This window comes from Echinops telfairi, unplaced genomic scaffold, assembly GCF_000313985.2.
Source record: "Echinops telfairi isolate 266 unplaced genomic scaffold, ASM31398v2 ScPeMD7_3533;HRSCAF=4204_0, whole genome shotgun sequence".
NCBI classification, from domain to species: Eukaryota; Metazoa; Chordata; class Mammalia; order Afrosoricida; family Tenrecidae; genus Echinops; species Echinops telfairi.
The window spans coordinates 77,228,814-77,230,546 of record NW_022107431.1 but is presented as its reverse complement, the minus strand read 5'-3'; the positions used below and the strand labels follow the sequence as shown (position 1 = coordinate 77,230,546).

The window sequence follows — 1,733 nt, the reverse complement described above, 5'->3', positions numbered from 1 at the left end:
TTTGCAATGGATTTTGGATAAACAAGACCTTTTGAAGGAGCGCCAAAAGGACTTAAAGTTTCTCTCAGAAGAAGAGTATTGGAAATTACAAATATTTTTTACAAATGGTAATATTTTTCTTTCATTTGGTTAGTTCTAAACTAAAAAAAATTTTGTATAATTCTCTGTGATTTTGCTCCTAGTAACAATCTTTATTAAAGCAGATGAAGGATAGGTATTTCCCCTCTGCCATCTGACTATTTTCAATACCTTTCATGTTATTTTTTGAATAAAGATGAGAATATTTGATACCTACCAAACTAATTAGGAGCCCTAGTGGTGCAGTGGTTTATGAATTGGGCTGCTAGCAGCAAGTAAATATATGATGAACTGTTTTAATCCATTCAGGTGTTCTTTTATAATTTATATATATTTTTAATTGATCTGAATAATGTTTTTTATTACTCTTGAATGTGTTAATTTCCAAAACCATTATAATTCATTGTAAAACCCAAATCAAAGATGACTAAAGCAAAGTGCTTTAAGAATAAGTCAGTTATTTTATGGGTTGACCTTCTTTAGCAACTCGTTGGCTTGACACTGGCGGCAGCAATCAATTCCAGCATAGGAACCACGGTGAAAATGGCACGGGACTAGCAGTGTGTCCTTCTGTTGTGCATAGGGTTGCTATGGTCAGACCAGCGCAGTGGCATCAGGCAACAACAACATGGACTCTGGATTGGTCATTCCTGATTTACAATTTTGTTTTGAAGAAAGAAATTTGGGGTCAAAAGGTCCTAGCTTTGACACATGATAGTTTGCAATGTACTCTTTTGCAAACCTACTTCTCAGTTTTAAGGATTCATTACAGATTTTTAGAAATTATTTAAAGTATTAGGTCTATCGTGTTTGATTGCTCACTGCCACCTAGTCAGTTCTGGTTCCGAGTGACCCCATAGAACGGATGGCGCTGCCCCTGAGGTTTCTTTGTGCAGCTAAAAAGCCTCATCTCTCTCGTGAGGAGCCGGTGGTTTTGAGCTGCTGACCTTACAGTTAACAAACAGCATAACACGTAATGTGTGCCACTGGGGTGCCTATTAATATGATAGGTATCTACTATTTTCATCAATAGTCATAAGACAATATGAAAAGCATTAAAAATATTCCAAGAGGAAGTATCTGCTTTAATCAAGAACAATTTTTTCCAGGAGCAAATTTTAATTTTTGTTTATGTATGTTTATATATATTTTTAGGAGCCCTGGTGTCATAGTGATTATGAGTTGTGCTGCTAACTGCAAGGTTGGCAGTTTGAAACCACCAGCCCCTCCGTGGGAGGGTTGCAGGAGCAGTTCTAGCCCATTTATAGGCTTGCTGTAAGTCACCATGGACTCAGCAGCAGTGAATGAGTGATACATATTTTTAAAGGTCTCTGGGTGTGCCATACTCATTTGCATATTGAATTGCTAACCACAAGATCAGCAGTTTAAAACCACCAGCCACTCCCCAGAAAATATAAGGCTTTCTACTCCCATAAAAGAGTTACAGTCTTGGAATGTACATGTGTAAATATGTTTATATAAGAGTGTGGGGAAACAGATCTACATGCATATATTTATAGGTTTAGTTTAAGGCAGCAAGTGGACATTGGGCCTCCACTCAAGCACTTACTCATTGCAAGAACACGTTGTTCTATTAAATTGGCATTCCAGGATGCACACCTTCCCTAGGCGATTGCTGAAGAAAAATGTGAACA

General features: G+C 37.3%; 1 protein-coding gene across 6 annotated transcripts in view; it reads left to right on the top strand.

Moving 5' to 3' along the window:
* CCNC (cyclin C) overlaps positions 1–1,733 on the top strand; it is a 29,189-nt gene that overhangs the window by 3,088 nt on the left and 24,368 nt on the right. For all 6 annotated transcript variants that reach the window (XM_004710899.4, XM_045294433.1, XM_045294431.1 and 3 more), the window contains exon 2: positions 1–107. In XM_004710899.4, the coding sequence (XP_004710956.1) occupies positions 1–107 (107 nt within the window). The remainder of the gene's footprint in view (positions 108–1,733) is intronic.